At 42.8% G+C, this 18,519-nt stretch overlaps 1 protein-coding gene across 1 annotated transcript in view; it reads right to left on the reverse strand.

The window, feature by feature from the left end:
* MCOLN2 (mucolipin TRP cation channel 2) overlaps positions 1–18,519 on the reverse strand; it is a 60,014-nt gene that overhangs the window by 19,460 nt on the left and 22,035 nt on the right. The window contains exons 3-7 of the mRNA XM_066372217.1: positions 14,509–14,682; positions 12,235–12,388; positions 2,163–2,247; positions 1,963–2,059; positions 206–305 (exon numbers count right to left, since the gene is read on the reverse strand). Of these exons, the coding sequence (XP_066228314.1) occupies positions 206–305; positions 1,963–2,059; positions 2,163–2,247; positions 12,235–12,388; positions 14,509–14,682 (610 nt within the window). The remainder of the gene's footprint in view (positions 1–205; positions 306–1,962; positions 2,060–2,162; positions 2,248–12,234; positions 12,389–14,508; positions 14,683–18,519) is intronic.

Consider the following 18,519-nt stretch of genomic DNA (forward strand, 5'->3'; position numbering starts at 1 on the left):
CTAAAAGGTGTTCATCACTATTTGCTGAGTTGAACAGAAACGGAAAGCTTCTGGCTGTGCTTTAGAGAATCCAATGCTCAAGAAGGGTTTTCTGGAGCCCTTTCTTCTTATCACCATCCAAATCAACCATTTAAACAGCTGAATCCCAAAATAAATACCAAAAATCATTCACCGTCCACCAAGGGCAAGCATATACCATACTTACCAGATCCAGATACATTCAAGTCTTTACATTCTTCAATGTTAGCATCACTGTCAATATAGATTTTGATTTTGCCACTGTGAGCTTTGTTGTCGAAGGTAATCTGGAGACATAAAGGTACAGAGAGCAGAAGGTATGACTTGTTGGCTCAACTCTGCTTGAAATTTTAATGGAACGCTGATCCAAAATTTGAACTAATAAAAATGGCTTCATCACATGATTTCTTCATAACTTTCATTAATGAAAAAATATGGTCCAAAGGCTGAATGTAGGAAGTTCTATTAGACCCACAGGCAAGTTCATAGACATCCCAAAGCAAAACAGGAACAAACATAAGATTCACTAATCTTTGACGAGAGCCTAGCAACCTCATAGATCACATTGAGCAGAACTGAAAAGCATTTGCTTCAATTTAGTCCTTTGGGTGTGAAGTTCTAGGCTTTTACTCGGTTGAAGATTATTTTTCTGTTTGCCTCAAGTGCTACAGAGAAAGGGTTCAGCGATGGCCAAGACTGCTTCACAGCTCCGGGCTGAATTAGAGACTGCCAAATGCCCCCATCTCCCACATGACATCTCAAGCACTTAACATCTGTACATGAAATATGCTGAGTATTCGAGGCTATGAGGGAAATATTGTAGGGGCTTTCCTGGGGGAAAACCCTCCTGTGCAGGGTGGGTGGAGGTCAGTCAGAACTTATAGGCATAGAGGCCTGCAGGTTGAATTCTTGAGCCTCTGGTTTGGTCATAGTGATATTCTTGAATCTAGTTTTGAACTAACCTAACCTGATCAGGAACCACGGGTGTTACATAGAGTGTGGCGTGTGTTCAGAGATACCCCAGTGCTTGTGGCTTTAATCATAGATCACCTACACTGACAGCTCTCAAGTTCTCCTTCTGTTTGGGTTTTTTTTTTTTTTTTTTAATATTGCGATGTGTTTTGTGATGTGTGGGTCACTGCAGGGCAGTTAATCATGCTTTTCTCCGCTAGAGACAGTCTTCCTTGCCACAAGTCACAATTTATAGTTACTTTTCTGCCTGTCTCTTCCACAAAGCTGTAAGCTTCCACTGTGCCTCCAGAACATGGCAGCGTCTGGTGTGTAGTAGGGACTTGTTAGTGACTGTCGGGCAAAGCACTCTTCTGAGCTGCTAAAAGACAATTACAAATACCTTTCAGCTCTGTATCCAGTTTTGCTCGCCATAAACATGATGGAGAGAAGGAGGGAAGGCAGGAAAGAAGGGAGGGAGAGAGGAAGGAAGGGCGTGGAATTCCACGAAAGGGAGAAGACAGGCTACTCCCCCACAAAGGTGCCGGTCTCTTCTACTGCACACACCTCCTCCCAAATAAAAGCAGCAACCGCTGATCCTTTGCGGATCAGACTTTAGACTGAGGGGGCCATTTCTGCCTGGAGGTTCCAAAGCATTTGCTACATTTGCAAAGACCTTCCTTTGAAAGTGGGAAAAGTGTTACAGATACTTAAAACACTTATCATAAACTTTTTAAAAAATGTATTAGAAGAGTAAAAGGTCTAAGTCAATTTTGAAAACGTATCTATTCAACCCAGAAATTTAGTTTTTAAATAGTTGGAAAGGGCTTGCTTGCTTCATTTCCACTCTGGCTCCACAATGCTATGAAACAGTCATAAAACGGTTTTAAATACAACGACATCTAACACAGCAATCATCGGGTGTGTTTTACACTCTCCATCTACAGAAGGAGGAGAGAAAAATAACGAGAAGTGGCTTCAAAAATAGATACTTGCCGTGTTTTGAAAGACGTAACAGTCGGGTAACTCTCGGGAAAGAATGGTCTGCAGGTCAATGCCTTTGAGCGGGAAGGAGATCTTAATTTGCAAGAGCCTGAATAGAAAACATTAGAAAGTATAAATGGTCAGAGTCTTACCATGGACTTACTTTCCTTTCCTCATCTCTGTCTGCTGGAAAATGTTTAAAATATATTTACCTATAGAATTCCAGTCTGAAGAAGGATGAGTTCTTCCAGTCCTGAGGGTCCCTGGCGAGGGCCTGGAGGTCTAAGTAAACACAGTCTAGGCCAATGAAGAACAATTGTTTCAGGCAAGAATCAGAGGCTAAAACCAGCCGGCCAAAGTGTGATGAGAAGCAGGCACACATCCAAAGTATCTCCCCACAGAATACATATTAATTAAAACAGGAAGACCAGTAAGTTTGCAGTGCAGGAGCTGGCAGATAGCAACACCCTGCCCAAGAAATGAAAAGTTAACATGACCAGTAAGGAGATAAAGAGACATTATCTGCCTCCTGAAATAAAGGACTGCTTGTGTAGCATTCCTGCCAAAATGCATAACCCCAATCTCATCATAAAGAAAGAAACAAACAAAAGCAAGGGACATTTTACTCTTTAAAAATGTCAAAGTCATAAAAGTAAAAAAACAAAAAACAAAAAAAAACACCACCAAAGAACTGTTTTGCTCCATATGAAAGAAGGCTAAAGAGGCATGACAACTAAATGCAATATGTGATCCTGGACCAAGGAGGCTGGGAGGGAGGGGGTCTTTCTTTTGCTACGAGAGCATTAGCACAATTGAGGCAAGGTGATAGGGATTGTAGATAATCTTCTGTACCAATGCTCCTTCGTGCCTTTGAGCACTGCGCAGTGGTCATGCGGAGACTGTTCTTGGGAAATGCACACTGGAGTATTTACAGATAGAGACATCATGTCAGCCGCTTATTTTCATACATTTCAGGAGGGATATTTCAACATAGAAAGAATGATGGTTAGAGCATTGTCTCGATACACAAAGGTTGCTGGCTCGATTCCTGGTCAGGGCACATACAGAAAACAGATGGATGTTCTCCCCCCCCACCCCTCTTCTCCCTCTAAAGTCAATAAAAAAGGGAAGAAGAACGATAAAGCAAACATGGTAAAATGTTAGCATTTGGGAAATCTAGATGAAAGGTAGACAAGGAGAAACATTGTACTGTTTTGCAACTTTTCTGTGTCATCTGATGTTTTTTCAAAATAAAAAATAAAGAGAAAGGACAGGAACTTACGTTGTTTTCAAATAAAAACAAATTATGGGCTATAAACTACAAAAGAATGATTCCAAGAGCCTCATCTAAAAATCTGTCTCATCAGTGTGCAGCCCAGCACTGGAAGGAACCTGGGAGGTCTGGCACTGGGACAGGCTCCTCAGGTCACACAGCCCTCTCAGCCAGGCCTGCCGTGAGGGCAGCCTGCCCAGCTCACTCGGGCTCTGGCGGCCTTTACAGGGGAAACGCTGGGGCCTGGCTCTCAGTAGCGTCTGCCGTCTTGGTGGACTCAGTGGCTAATTCTTTAATAGTCTTCTCCCACAATCACAACTCTCTATTTGCTTATCTATCCCATCAACTAGGATAAGATCCTTGCGAGCAAGAGCATACTAGGTTGTGTGGTTAACCCACTGCCAAATATGTCACAATATATTAGACACACATTTTGTGAAAATTGTGGTTTTCCTGGGCTGAAAACAAGGACATGAGCTGAATGGACAACTCAACAGGTGCAATATTTAAGAAAGGCAGGTGTCACTCACAAAAATAAACTCAAAATGGATAAAAGACTTGAATGTAGGCCGTGAAACCATAAGCATCTTAGAAGAAAACATAGGCAGTAAGCTCTCCGACATCTCTCGGAGCAATATATTTGCTGATTTATCTCCACGGGGAAGTGAAATAAAAGACAGGATAAACAAATGGGACTATATCAAACTAAAAAGCTTTTGCACAGCTAAAGACAACAAGAACAGAATAAAAAGACAAACTACACAATGGGAGAACATATTTGACAATACGTCTGATAAGGGGTTAATAACCAAAATTTATAAAGAACTTGTAAAACTCAACACCAGGAAGACAAACAACCCAATCCAAAAATGGGCAAAAGAGATGAATAGACACTTCTCCAAAGAGGACATACAGATGGCCAATAGGCATATGAAAAAATGCTCAACATCACTAATCATTAGAGAAATGCAAATTAAAACCACAATGAGATATCACCTTACACCAGTCAGAATGGCGCTTATCAACAAAACAACACAGAATAAGTGCTGGCGAGGATGTGGAGAAAAGGGAACCCTCCTGCACTGCTGGTGGGAATGCAGACTGGTGCAGCCACTGTGGAAAACAGTATGGAGATTCCTCAAAAAACTGAAAATCGAACTGCCTTTTGACCCAGCTATCCCACTTTTAGGAATATACCCCAAGGACACCATAGAACGGCTCGAAAAGGAGAAATGCACCCGCATGTTTGTGGCAGCATTGTTCACAATAGCGAAGATCTGGAAACAGCCCAAGTGTCCGTCAGAGGACGAAGGGATTAAAAAACTTTGGTACATATATACTATGGAATACTACTCAGCCATAAGAAATGATGACATCGGATCATTTACAATAACATGGATGGACCTTGATAACATTATACGGAGTGAAATAAGTAAATCAGAAAAAAAACTGAGATGAATCCATACATAGAAGGGACATAAAAATGAGACTCAGAGACATGAACAAGAATGTGATGGCAACAGGGGCGGGGGGTTGGGGGAGGGGGGATGGGGTGAAGAAGGAGAGAGGGGTTAGGGGAGGGGAGGGGCACAAAGAAAACCAGATAGAAGGTGACAGAAGACAATTTAACTTTGCTGGAGGGGTATACAGCACAATCAAATGTCAAAATAATCTAGAGATATTTTCTCTCAACATATGTACCCTGATTTATCAATGTCACTGCATTAAATTTAATAAAAAAAAAAAAAGAAAGGCAGGTGTCAGAGGGGTGCCTTGCTGTTTTTGGTGAAAAGACAGCATCAAGAAATGATTCAGCATTGGTTTTCTTGACTGGATCTTGATTAATATGGAGAGGGAAGTTAACCAAAAAAACTGTTCTCTATAGAAAAAGACTGATGATGCTAAAAATAGCAAAACTATCCGGCACTTACTCTGCACCAGGCACTGTGCTAGGGGCTTCATATGTTCGCTCATTTAATGCATCATATTTAATGCGTCATCCTGTTCAATCCCCAAAACCACCTTGTGAGATAGCTACTACTGCTGTAATTTTACAGGAGGACAAACCCAGGCACAGAGAGGCCAAGAAGCTTCCTCAAGGTCACACAGCTAGCTGGTGGCAGACCAGAATTTAAATCCTCGTGTGTTCAGGTCCAGAGCCTAAGCTCTTCACCAGTAAGGACACCAGTGAGGCTGATCTCTGAGCACCTATTTCAGAACATCAAAAGATCCAGGTTCCCTGACTCACTGATCTACTCAATACCTATCTGCGGAAAGCTTTTCTGCGCCAGCCGTTGTGCCAGGCACTGAAGGTAAAGCAGTGAACAAGGTAGACAAGTTCCTTGTGGAGCTCACATCCTATTGGGGAAGATAAACCAAGAGTGAAAAATACACACACAATGATTTCACAGTGTGAGAAGAGCCACGAAGACAGAGCGAAGTGACGGAGAACAGCTGGGTAGACGGCCCAACCTGGGAGAAGCGGCCAAGGAAGGGCTCTGAGGTGCGGGGGATGTAGAACTGGACACCTTGGGGAGAAGAGAAAACCAGCCACATGTCTCCCAGGCAAGAAAGAGTCTCGCTTGTTCAACAAAACAAGGACATTAGGTCAGGGAAATGGGAACGGGGACGAGGGACTTTGGAGAGGCAAATAGGGTGGCCTCTTTGGGTAGCCAGCTCCTGTAGGGACTTGTGAGTTTTATTCCAAGCGGAATGGGAAGCCATTCATGTTCTTTAAACCAGGGAGTGATATGACCCAATTCATACAATAGCTTTCTGACTGCTGTGAGGCAGGGCAGGGGGTGGAGGAGTCAGGACCCGAAACGGGGAGAACAGTCTAAACAAGAGATGATGGTGTCTTGCACTAGAGCGGTGACAATGTGAATGAAGAAGCCAACAAATTCAAGTTTGGGGCAGAAGCAACTGTGATGTTATAGCGTGATGTGAAAACACTGGTAGCGTTTTCTGACACGGGGGAGACTAAGAAACAGGTTGGGCCAGGGGCTGAGAAGCAAGAAGGTTTGAAATGTTCTGCTTTGGGAACAGCATGTTTGAAACCCCTGTTAGAACCACAGGGGTTGTCAGGTAGCCCATCAAAGACAAGAATCTGGAGCTCAGGGGGAAGTTCAGCTCAGAAATGTAAGTTGTTTTTTTTTTTGTTTGTCTGGTGTTTTTTTGTATTTTTCTAAAGTTGGAAACAGGGAGGCAGTCAGACAGGCTCCCTCATGCGCCCGACCGGGATCCACTCAGCACGCCCACCAGGGGGCGACGCTCTGCCCACCAGGGGGCGATGCTCTGCCCATCTGGGGCATTGCTCTGTTGCAATCAGAGCCATTCTAGTGCCTGAGGCAGAGGCCATGGAGCCATCCTCAGTGCCCGGGCCAACTTTGCTCCAATGGAGCCTCGGCTGTGGGAGGGGAAGAGAGAGAGAGGAAGGAGAGGGGGAGGGGTGGAGACGGGCGCTTCTCCTGTGTGCCCTGGCCGGGAATCGAACCTGGGACTCCTGCATGCCAGGCCGATGCTCTACCACTGAGCCAACCAGCCAGGGCTGACAGAAATGTAAGTTTGGGTGAGAGAAAAGAGGCCTGACTTCTCAGAACCTGAAGGGAGTGGGGTGTGGCCTTTGACTGTGGCCTCACCTCTGGGAGTGTTCGTTTGTTTGTTTTGTAACACTGGGGTGAATGCAAGTGGAGAGACCTGGAGACAAGATGAGCATGTTCTGCTCTGGCAAGTTTCCCCAGGAAGCACAGCTGCTGCATCAGGGCACAGGTATGGAGGAGTCTGGTGATGGATTAATGATGGATGCGAGGGTCCCGATGAGAAGGGAGGCAGCTGCTTGGGAGGGAGTGATACTGATGTTTGGAGGTCTCTAAGCTGGGTCACTCCCTCAGGGCGGGTGGTGAGGGACAGTGGTGTGCTCAGGGAAGGAGAGGTCTGTGCAAAGTCAAAGACCCTCAGCCGGAGAGCTCTGAACCAGTGCTTCCAAAGTTTAATGTGCATATAAAGTATTTGGGGATCTTATTATGATGCAAATCTGGATTCAGTAGCTCCAGGGTGGGGCCTGACATGCTGTGTTTTTCACAGCAACCAGGTAATGCCCAGGTTGCTGGGCTTGGAGTAGCAAAGACCTGCCATCACTAAGTCATTACAATGACCTTGGCTTAGTCACCTAGCTTGACTGAGCATCAGTTTCCTCAACTGCAAAATGGAGGCCAAACTAATGATATTTAAGGTCCTTGTACCTCTAACATTCTTGTTCTAAGGTGAAGGAAAAGAAGAAAACAAAACACCTTTTTTTTTTTTTTTGGTGACAAGAGACAGACAGGAAGGGAGAGAGATGAGAAGCATCGATTCTTCATTGCAACTCCTTAGTCTCCTTAGTTGTTCATTGATTGCTTCCTCATATGTGCCTTGACTAGGGGGCTACAGCAGAGCGAGTGACCCTTTGCTCAAGCTAGCAACCTTTGGGCTCAAGCCAGCGACCATGGGGATCATGTCTATGATCCTACACTCAAGCCAGCGACCCCGTGCTCACGCTGGTGAGCCCACGCTCAAGCCAGCGACCTCAAACCTGGGTCCTCCACATCCCAGTCTGATGCTCTATCCACTGTGCCACCACCTGGTTAGGCAAAAAACCTTTTAAATTAAAATGACTATATTCTGGAAGAAGTAACATGTTCAAAATCTATGTGCAGAATCTACTGTCCTAGGTCTTTTTCTCCTGTATTTTATTCATTTTAAGATGATTATCTTTTCACTTTTAAATATTTCTAAAATAGGCGTATCTCAAAAAAAATAATGGCATCTTAGATTTAGAGAAATATATCATTTATTAGTTAATTTTACTCTATATGTTAAATTTGCCTTATAAAAGTCTATTTGGTTAGTCAAGCGTTGTAACTGTTAGAGGTACACTTTATCAAATACACATTCAGAACTCTCTATGGTCTGGCTGACTTTTTGCTAGAGTCACTGCTAATGAGGCCTGGCGGCCTCAGAACCTAAGAACTGAGACTTTTTCAAAGGATGCAAAAGGATGTGACTTTTTAAAAGGATGACTTTTTAACTTTTTGAAGTCAAACATAAATGTCAAACAGATCTAACTGATATTAGAGTAGCAGGCTGACTCATCACTCAAATAAATCGTATTTACAGAACAGAATAGTCTAGCGAATGAAATAGCAACCCTCTTAGAGAGAGATGGAGGTGGATTACATATGTTCTCCCCGAAAGCTAGGAGAATAATGATGAAATAATCATAATGCCTCATGCTAAGAAAGAAGAACATACAAAATTCAAAATCTGTATTACAGAAAATGAAACACTATATTAGAATGATAGCTACCCAAATGTTAAAAAAAAATTTTTAAGCAAGATTTATAACTCCCCTAAGTAAGGCTGAACTGCAAAACCACAGGTCTAGAGGCAGGAATGGAGGATAGGCCTGCGGCACGAATTAAAGGAAACCCTTAACCCAAACTGCACAGTCACGTAACTAAGCGTTGACCTGCAGAGAAAGCGGGCATTCAAGCAGATCTCTGCATTTAGCCCACTGCAGGATGATTCTCTTAACAGGAAAGATAATGCACATTCATAAATAGGTAATCTAGAACACTTCTGCTAAGTGACCTATTCAAACTAGCAGGCCACATCACTGAAGCCAAACTCAATTCCTATTTGTACTGTTTACAGGCTCCCTCCAATGTGTCCAAGAAAAGAGAGACTAAAACCCAGTATCAAGTATTGAAGACTATTCTTCATACCTTTTGAATAGATACATCAAAACATTTTCTTTGACAAGTTCCAGTTAAAAAGTTAAAGAATACAATTAACTTAAGTAGTTTCTCTTAAAATCAAATTAAATAATTAACTTCTCTCTAATTAAAAATATTTTATATTCTGATAAAAAAGAAATGAACAAGGGCACCATTGTCCAATGACCAGGGGAAAAAATCCTGCTTTCTGGCACTGCCGGTCCTACCTAGCCACTAGTGCTGACTTTGGCCAGATTTCTTCAATCAATTTTTCGAAAAAAATCAATAAAAGAAAACAACATATGAATCACTGGAAAATAGTCCTATGATGCATCTGACTGAGTCACACATTTTTAAAAGGATAAGTGACAAGTAGCTGCTTTGAAGCAGAGGGTCACTGCACAAGCTTCCAGCGCCACCTATCGGGTGACAGGAGCACCTACCTACAGGGAGGACCAGAGCTGACAGCCGTGGGAGAGAGACTGAGGGAACCCACTGGCCCGGCTGCCGGCTGCCAACTACCCAGCAGGCCTCATCCTGGGGCCCCCGGGGGCCCCAGACGCTGCTGGCTAGGAGCTGCTTCTCCCATGGGCAGCGGTACAGGACTCATTTCCTCATGCAGAGTCTAAATAGGCCATCTGTGGACACGGAATCAGAACCTCTGCCATATGGGGGTGTTCTAGTGTATTGCCAGGACACCTTAAAGTCAGATCATGGGAATATGGTCACAGGAATGGTGTGATGCTCTCATTTTAATAAAGCCACTCCAAATTGAAACTGCCACTAGGATCCCCACTCCTGAACTGTTACTTACCCGAGGAGCTGTGACTGGTTCATCTTCTCAACCCCAGTATAGTTGTGCACAGATTACCACAGGGTTACATTCTGAGAAATGTGCTAGGTGACTTCATCATTGTGTGAACAGTGCACTTACACAAACCTAGACGGGATATGGTATTGCCCATTGCTCTGTAGGACAATGGGCTATAAAAATAATTTCCCCTCAACCCTTGTGGGTTCTTAGCTGAGACATCCTTGTGATAAAACACAGATTAACAAGAGAAAAAAAAAGGTTAATAATATGTATACCTGCTGTATACAGAGACCCAGGAAAACATCCCTCTCTTGCTGTCACAGCTACACTGCTGCTAGAGAGACATCCTTATATGTGGAGATGTCCCTTACAAATGCAAACGTCTTTTACAAAGTTAACTTCTACTTGGTTATCAGAGCTTCTTCCATGTTTGCTGTTTCTTACATTAACCAGCCTAAAATAACCCTTATGGCAATTAGACATATTTTGGGGTGACAAATCCTGTTCCCTTTACAGCTTCTAGGCTACAAACCTGTATCATGTTACTGTACTGAATACTGTCGGCAACTGTAACACAGTGGTAAGTATTTATGTAATGCATGGCATTATGATATCACTAGGCAATGGGAATTTCTCAGCTCCCTTTGATCTTATGGGACCACGGTGGTATATGCAGTCTGTCATTGACCGAACAGTTATGCAGCACATGACTATATAAAGAATGAGTGCCCTGGTCAAGGTAGGTGTACACCACAGGTTTGTTGAATGAATGACAAAATCCCCAGAGCCTTAAGTCAAACACTGCATTTGCATAAGGCGTTCTTTAAAATTCTTAACAGAATGGCACAAAAACAATTCAGTTTGTTTAGATGTTAACTTCTTGCCAAGCAGGTCCTTGGGTTACGACACAGTTCCATTCCTACGACAGTGACGTAACCCAAATTTTGGTGCTAAGTGGAAACACACCCTATCCTAACACAAATGCTTGTGCTTTTAACAGTCCAAAATGGTGTAGGTAAGTGTACCCGGGGACACCAATTCCCTCCCTCATATACCATGTTACTGCGTATTCTTCCGCTGCACGCAACTAAACTAATTTGCCCACGCAGTCTGTAAGTATGACACTAATGGCATAAGCCGAAACATGTCTCAATTTTTTTAAGTTCTTATGGGAGTGAGCATTGTAAACTCGAAACATCGTATGTCAAGTGTTGTAGACTGCAAGTGGCAAAAAGCCTTTGTAGATTCGAGGCTTAGCAAAAGGCTAAGTTCTCCCCCCACCACCTCCATATTGGCTATGATGCTGAGTATTTGCACCCACTCCACTTGCTTGCTTAAGTTGCTGGAAACAATTTACATGCCCTTCCTCTCACTCTCTGTTCAGATGTTGGTTGATTTTGCTTATGCATGGGGGGGGGGGGATTCCTGTTTATGCCTTGGGAGAGTTCCTGTTTTTGCCTCAGATGTGTAACTTTGTATCAAGGACTTCCTTGTTTGCATATGGCTATATAATAAAGCAAACTGGGGCTATGGGGCACTCGGATATTGCCATCAGCATTGAAGAGGCCTCCGGGTCCCATCCTCTTTTTTCCATGAGTCTATTTTCTTAATTCTGCACTGTTCTCCCTCAAGACCCAGAATTTCTAGCCGCGCTGGTCCACGGCAGTCAAGACTGTCATAACCCGAGGACCCCCACATCCTAAAAGAGGAAATGAGCTGCTAATCACAAGAGCATTCATATATTTTGCAAATAATAAAGAGTACAAAGCATTTCAACATACATTATTTCAGGGGTCAGGAACCTTTTTGGCTGAGAGAGCCATGAACGCCACATATTTTAAAATGTAATTCCGTGAGAGTCATACAAGGACCCATGTACGTTACGCATTATCCAATAAAAATTAGGTGTTGTCCTGGAGGACAGCTGTGATTGGCTTCAGCCACCTGCAACCACGAACATGAGCGGTAGGAAATGAATGGATTGTAATACATGAGAATGTTTTATATTTTTAACATTATCTTTTTTTATTAAAGATCTGTCTGCGAGCCAGATTCAGCCATCAAAAGAGCCACATCTTGCTCACGAGCCATAGGTACCAGACCCCTGCATTATTTCATTTAATAAGTTCAGACTCATTTTTCCCCCCCAAAAAAGCCTAATCCTCCCCTCACGGAGGAGGGAAAAAACCTAAACAAAGAGGAAACAGTGGGTATTTACCCCAGAATCTAACAACACTGAGTTATACCTAAGAGATTCACAAATTTCTGGTTCCACAGACCTGCAGTTTACTGAGCCAAGGTGTTTTGTTGGCAAATATTAGAAGGACAGCTTCAAATAGGCTAGTAGCCAGTCAGAGTTCAAGTTGTTCCACTTGCCAGCACACGAGGGCGTTTTGCTCTTACCACAGAAGATGATAAAGGCATACAACGAAATGACCCATTACCTGTTTCAATGTCGCTGTCAATATTCAGTGTCTTGTTAGAAGAAAACATGGTCCCTTTCTTGTAATGCTGCTTACAGACTTGTAAGGCAATTCTATTCTCTTCATTTTCTCCATAACCTAGGGTCCCTAGTGATACATTCTTTAGCCGATGATACTATTAAAAATAGGTAAATAAAAATACTTATGAGCTCTCAAGAGTTTCATCAGAAGTTATAGCACATGAAATACATTATAGCTAGTTTATATTGTGTATATATATCAGATCCCTCAACAGAACTCTCCAGTGTGAAACAGCAGAAGGTGATATCTCAGGTTAGGCAGAAACACATCACCTTATGGAATTAACCAGAGAGTGTGCTGACAGGCCTCCCACCTCACTGGGTGCCAGCGCAGGTCCTGCCTCCCCTCTGACCTAAGAGCAGGTTACTGACCTTTGGTTCCACCCCTCCCCCCACAACCACCTCCTGAAGCCACACTGGCCTCCAGGCAGTTCCTGGAGTTCCCCAGGCACACTCCTGCCTGTGGCCATCCCTGTCCCCTCTGCCCAGAGCCTCGGGTGTTCTATCTACTAGGCTCACTGCTTCAGGTCTTGACACGAACAATACCACCTCGGTGAGGCCTTCCCTGACAGCGCCATGCACACTGCACAGCTCCGTCAGCGGCAGACAGGCGGCACCAGGCTCTCCGGTCCGTCTCCTCCCCCGCTGTGCTCCCGGGCGGCAATGCCTTCTGCCACACCACTGCCGCCCAGACCGCCCACACCCACCGCCTCCGTGGACACTTACACTGGCTTCCAGTAGCTTACACTAACATGACCTCGCCATTTCCAGATCTGCACTAGCAGGGCTTCCCCGGCCCCCATCTTTGTTAAAGTGACTTTATTACTCCAGGAAAAGTTCGCCCAGAAATTTGAAAGTTGCAAATAACTATATCGTGTATTTCAGGAACATCCAAAAAAATCATTGAAACAGTCAATTTGAAGATGTAGTCTAATAACTCTAAGATTCTTTTAAACTACCCCTCCCCCCCAATCCTTACTGGTTGTATCCACCAATCCTAAACTGGTATGTCATGATCTTTACCTAATTTTAATCAAGCTCCCCTCACATTGAAAGACCACCCCCACTAAATCAGAATTCAGAATCTACACCTGGACTGTGTCCCTTTTGCCTAGGCGTGACTGAGAGTGGTCGAGACAGCACCTCCCTCACTGACGTAAGCAGTGAGCTCAGTTTTTATTATCATGGTGTTTTGGTGGTGTTTTCAGGGAGCCAGCAGCCTATCCATTTCACCTCACATGTCTGGCTCTCTCCCCTAGAATTAAGTTCTACAAAGACAGGGTTTTGTCTTTTATTCATGCTGTATCCCCAGTGTCTAGAACAGTACCTGGCACATACTAGGTACTCAAATATTCACTGAATTGAAGGATATAGGAATTAATGAATAAAAAAGAAAGAATAAGAATAACAATTTCCCTCCCCTAAATGCTTTCTTTGAGCCTGACAATCTGGTTTCTCAATACCTGCCTAGATACAACTCGATCACATCCTACTCCATACTCCTCAGACTCAGCTAGGCTTATTCATGCTGAGACATCAACACTGAGACCCTAGAATCTCAGATTTGGTATCTCAGCCATCAGATCTTCTGAGATTACAAATCTGCTCTTGGTCATTCGATCTGGGATAATCCTCCAAAACTACTTGGTGTGAAGGGATAAATAAAGAATGTAAATCATTTTTTAAAAAACTTTTTTTAAAGAGAGAGAGAGGGATAGATAGGAACAGACAGGAATGGAGAGAGGTGAGAAGCATCAATCATTAGTTTTTCGTTGCGACACTTTAGTTGTTCATTGATTGCTTTCTCATATGTGCCTTGACCGCGGGCCTTCAGCAGATCGAGTAACCCCTTGCTCAAGCCAGCGACCTTAGGTCCAAGTTGGTGAACCTTGCTCAAACCAGATGAACCCACGTTCAAGCTGGCAACCTCGGGGTCTTGAACCTGGGTCCTCCGCATCCCTGTCCGATGCTCTATCCACTGCGCCACTGCCTGGTCAGGCAAGAATGTAAATCTTAACGAAAAAATTTAAATATGCAACATCTACTGTGTGGAAATGTAGCTACAGAAATAGCAATAAACCTTTTTTCCTGGCAGACTGTGCAAGTTTTTATTAGAATATTTTGATATAAGTATAATTTTCTTTTTTAGCTAAGACAGCAAGATCAAATATCAATATATTCTTAAAATATAGGTCATTCACAATAAAAAACTTGCCTGATTAATAGCATAAAATATGCTCTCATAGGCATCCTCTTGAGTATATACACTGCAACTGTAGTTATCTTCATCTATGCCAGAATATCCTTTCAAAAATAGGTACTTAAAAGCAACAATGTTTTCTTCCTTAAAAGCAACCACGAGCTGGTTACTTAAACCAAAACGAACAAGCTAGAAAAGAAAATCAAATAAGCATATATGAATTTCACCATTTAAATGGGTTAGGCACCAAATACTCTTTCTGCCCCCAACTTTTCTTCTTAGAATCCAATAAGTGGGGGAATTAACAAGCACTAAAGGTTTATCTCAGAGAAACAGGAACTACATACACAATTATATACACAACAACCTCTTTCTCCATCAATCTCACCCACACTCACATTCACACTCACTCTCCCTCACACACTTGCTCATGTACATATACTCTCACACACGGTTACCTGCACACACAGAGTCCCTTTCTAACACACACACACACACACACACACACACACACACACACACACACACACACAGTGGTTGAAGAGAAGTCAGACCTCTACAAGCCCGGTACCACATACCTTTCTCCATCTCCTCATTTTATCTTCTTATCTATTTTATAAGATAATGGGAATCTAGAAAATCTTACTAAATCCTCTCCCTGCTAAGTTATTAGAACAATGTAGGACTCTGTTTTATCACGTGTGAAATTAGCATGTTTGACCAGATAACCTTGACATTTTTGTTATTTGCTGTCAGTCCATGGTTCATTATGACAGACTTCGTGGCACTAAAGACATCAACGACTGAACCTTTCAAATGATGCAAATCTTAATATGCTTATGCAAACTTACACACTTCTAAAAATATCTTTAGCCCTTAAATTTTGTCTGCCTTTTGTAAAAGGCTGAATAATTAATAATAGCTACCATCCTACTGCAGGCGTTGTACTAACTGCTTTACATGCATTCTCATTCACTAGCATAACAACCCTATGTTCCTCCCATTTTACCTGCATAGAAACTGAGGTGTAGCCTCATTAAATTGTTCTACGTCAGCAAACGAGAGCCAAACCTGCTCCAAAGTTATTTTTATTATGCGACAATTTCCTTCTGTTGAAAAGTTTGTCTTTGAGGCTCTTCCTGCAGAAAAGAACTGGGTGCTAGCTTTGAGAACTACAACTGTTGTTTGAGAATGTCCATAGATGACACTCATTAGCATCTGAGCCTCACCAGGTCACATTCCTCAAATACCAAATCAACTGCTAAAACCCAGCTGTTTTAAGGAAAATATCAGATAAGAAGTCCCACCTCACCCACCCTGTGCTGAAGATCAAGAAACAGAAGCTAAAAGCTCTTGCAAGTAGATGATGTGTCAGGTGCCTGTAGGGGATGGCCAAGAGACCGTTTGCTTTTTGAAGGCTAAAATGGGAAACCAGGCAAACAAAGCACATGGTTATGTCAAAGTTTTGTTTAAAATACTGACACACAAATGAAAATACTGGTACACACACAAAAATTAAGTTCTTCAACCAAAGTTTGCTGAGTGTCTACTCTGCCAGACTGGCATCCAGTGTGGGCAAGATAGCACTACATGGTGTTGAATGACAACTCTTATCTAAAGAGTGCCAGGCACAGTACCTCACATGTATACTGTTTATTTTTCACTTAACTCCTCAACACTCTATGAGGGACATATGACACTGGGATCCATAAACACAGGATTTTTTTCCCCCAACTATAATAGTATGTATCTGGGAACTACATTAGTGCCCATCACAATGTCAGAGTCAAATACTAAACCCGTTGGTGAATATAATCCCACTTTATACATGTGTAAACAAGTCACATAACATATACAAGATGGGACAGCTAGAAAGTGTCAGAATGAGATCACATAGGTCTGTTCGTTCTCTCGACCATTTGGTTACACTACCTCTCAAACTGCAATGCTGCCAGCTCTAGAAGTAGTGATAGGAGACCCATTCCTCCCATGCTTAAATTAAGCTAACACACACACACACACACACACACACACACACACACACACACACACACACACACACACACACCCGAAGGGGGAATGGATAACTTGACCAAAAATGCAGCATACCATTTGCTGTTATTTTAAGCCACCACCTTATTTAAGTTCAGTTTGAGAATGAGAGAACTAGAGGTGTGATTCCTGCTTGGAACCTCCCCATCTGGCATCAGAAACAAGGTGGTTTCTCCATTCTACTCTTTAGAGAACAAGCCAAGATCCACATGTGCAGCCCAGCATCAGGCAAGGCTTGGGATTTTCAAAGCATCTCTCATTGGAGGAGAGGAACCCTGAAGAGGGGACTGTGAGGCCCCTGCCTGCTGTGGCAAACCAAACACGCCCCACAGAGCAAGAGTGAGGAGATGACGAGATTGGCCAAATAAGGTCATTTTTAAAAAGGAGTTGACACAAAAATGCATCTTAGTCCCACTAACTAGATCTTAAGATTTGTTAAGAATATAATATGACAGAAAAATAATTACACAAAGATTGAGAATTTAAGACCTGATTATGAAATCCATCAGTGTAGGAGAAAATATCCTGCCCCAGGTAAAACAAGATGCCACTCTAATAACATACAAAGAATACGGGAGGAAAAGAGTAAAACTAGCAAAAGAATGTAGGTACCTCTTTCAAGATTATAAATGACAGAATGAGGAGTTGGAATGTCTAAAAAAAGTTGCCTTCTCATTGCCCTGATAAAATACCACCCATTCCATTAGAACTGAGGGTGGAATGCTAAACGAGACTGAAAAGGAAAACAGGATTTGAAGGAAGGAAATGTATGCAATTACGTAACACCCAAGTACCAAACCTTCTTAGAGTATCCTACAGGCAAACAGAAATTTAATCACCCCTCTTAATTTTTGTTAGGGGAGACAGAGTACGCCTGCACAAAAAGTGCCTGCAAGCTGGGGGAGAAGGAACCCCTGCGGACTTAGAGGAATAAACAGAGTAAGATCACAGGCTAGGGCCATGTGGGTGGGATTTGGGGAGGAAATAATAGATGAGAATCTGTTGGGAAGGCAGGTTGAAGCAAACTGAAAATCTGTGGATAGCAAGCTACACGTCAAGAGTTTCCTCTGTGGGAAACGGTTCTACACAAGTGTCTATGCAGGAAAGTGACACAGTGAAGGCATTCTAAGAAAAATTCATCTGATCTTAGCATTGAATGGATTGGTATGTATGTGGATAAGAAAGGTAGGCATAAGATGAAGACTAGAAATAGCCTAGTTAACATATCTGTGTTCATAGACTGCAAAATCTGAGGACTTATATTTAGCGTAGAAACAATGAGAATAAGAGTATGAACTTCAGAATCAGATTGCTAGGGCTCAAATTAGAGCTCCGTCGCTTCTAACTGAGTGGCCATTAGCAAATTATTTAACTGTCTTTGTCCCAGTTTCCTTATTCACGAAAGGGGGTAGTAACTGAACCTACTTCTCAGATTTGCAGTAAGGATGAAATTGAGTTAACATACACAAAGCACTTATTGTGCCTGGCACATGGTAAACACTAATGCTACTGTTAGGTTAGCTGTCTGCAGCAATAACATATCCACAACTGAAAGACCCACAGAAAGCATGGCATACAAGGTGCTTCATACATTATTTTTTTTAATTGAGAGGTGGGAAGCAGAAACAGAGTCCGAATGTGCCCCAACCAGGATCCACCCAGCAAGCCCCCTACCAGGCAATGCTCTGCCCACCTGGGACGATGCTCTGTTGCTGAGCAACTGAGCTATTTTAGCACTTGAGGTGAGGCGATGGAACCATCCTCAGTGCCCGGGGCCAACTTTGCTTGAACCATTCACCTTTTGAGTCATGGCTCAAAATTCAAACTTTAAAAGAATTAAAATGAAAAAATTAAAAAAAGAAGGTAAACATATACATTTAACTATAGCCCTGTATCTCAACCTTGCTTTTTGTTGTTTTTTTGCTTGTTTGTTTTGTAAAGAGAGGAAGGGAGAGAGAGAAAGAAGTATCAACT

The sequence above is a fragment of the Saccopteryx leptura genome, chromosome 3, assembly GCF_036850995.1.
Source record: "Saccopteryx leptura isolate mSacLep1 chromosome 3, mSacLep1_pri_phased_curated, whole genome shotgun sequence".
Lineage (NCBI taxonomy): Eukaryota > Metazoa > Chordata > Mammalia > Chiroptera > Emballonuridae > Saccopteryx > Saccopteryx leptura.